At 56.5% G+C, this 207-nt stretch overlaps 1 protein-coding gene across 1 annotated transcript in view; it reads right to left on the bottom strand.

Annotated features, from left to right (window-relative positions):
* Positions 1-207, bottom strand: part of EMH_0037650 (uncharacterized protein) — a gene marked incomplete at both ends in the record, with an annotated part of 3,175 nt that overhangs the window by 223 nt on the left and 2,745 nt on the right. The window contains 1 exon segment of the mRNA XM_013495198.1: positions 3-207. Coding sequence (XP_013350652.1) covers positions 3-207 — 205 coding nt within the window.

Here is a 207-nt window from a genome sequence, read left to right as displayed (position 1 = left end):
TGCTGATGCATGTTTTGTTCTAGTAGCCGAAGGTGTTTCAGCTGCTGCTGCTGCTGCTGCTGCTGCTGCTTGTGTGCGTTGATGGCTAAGTGCCTCAGATTGAGTGCACTGGAGCTGTTCCTGAGTTGCTGCTGCTGCTGCTGCTGCTGCTGCTGCTTCTTTTGCTGCTGCAGCAGCAGCTGCTGCACCGCATCCGCCTGGGTATGC

This window comes from Eimeria mitis, genomic scaffold, assembly GCF_000499745.2.
Source record: "Eimeria mitis Houghton genomic scaffold, Emh_scaff1468, whole genome shotgun sequence".
Classification (NCBI taxonomy): Eukaryota; Apicomplexa; class Conoidasida; order Eucoccidiorida; family Eimeriidae; genus Eimeria; species Eimeria mitis.
This window is presented reverse-complemented; position numbering and strand designations above follow the sequence as displayed.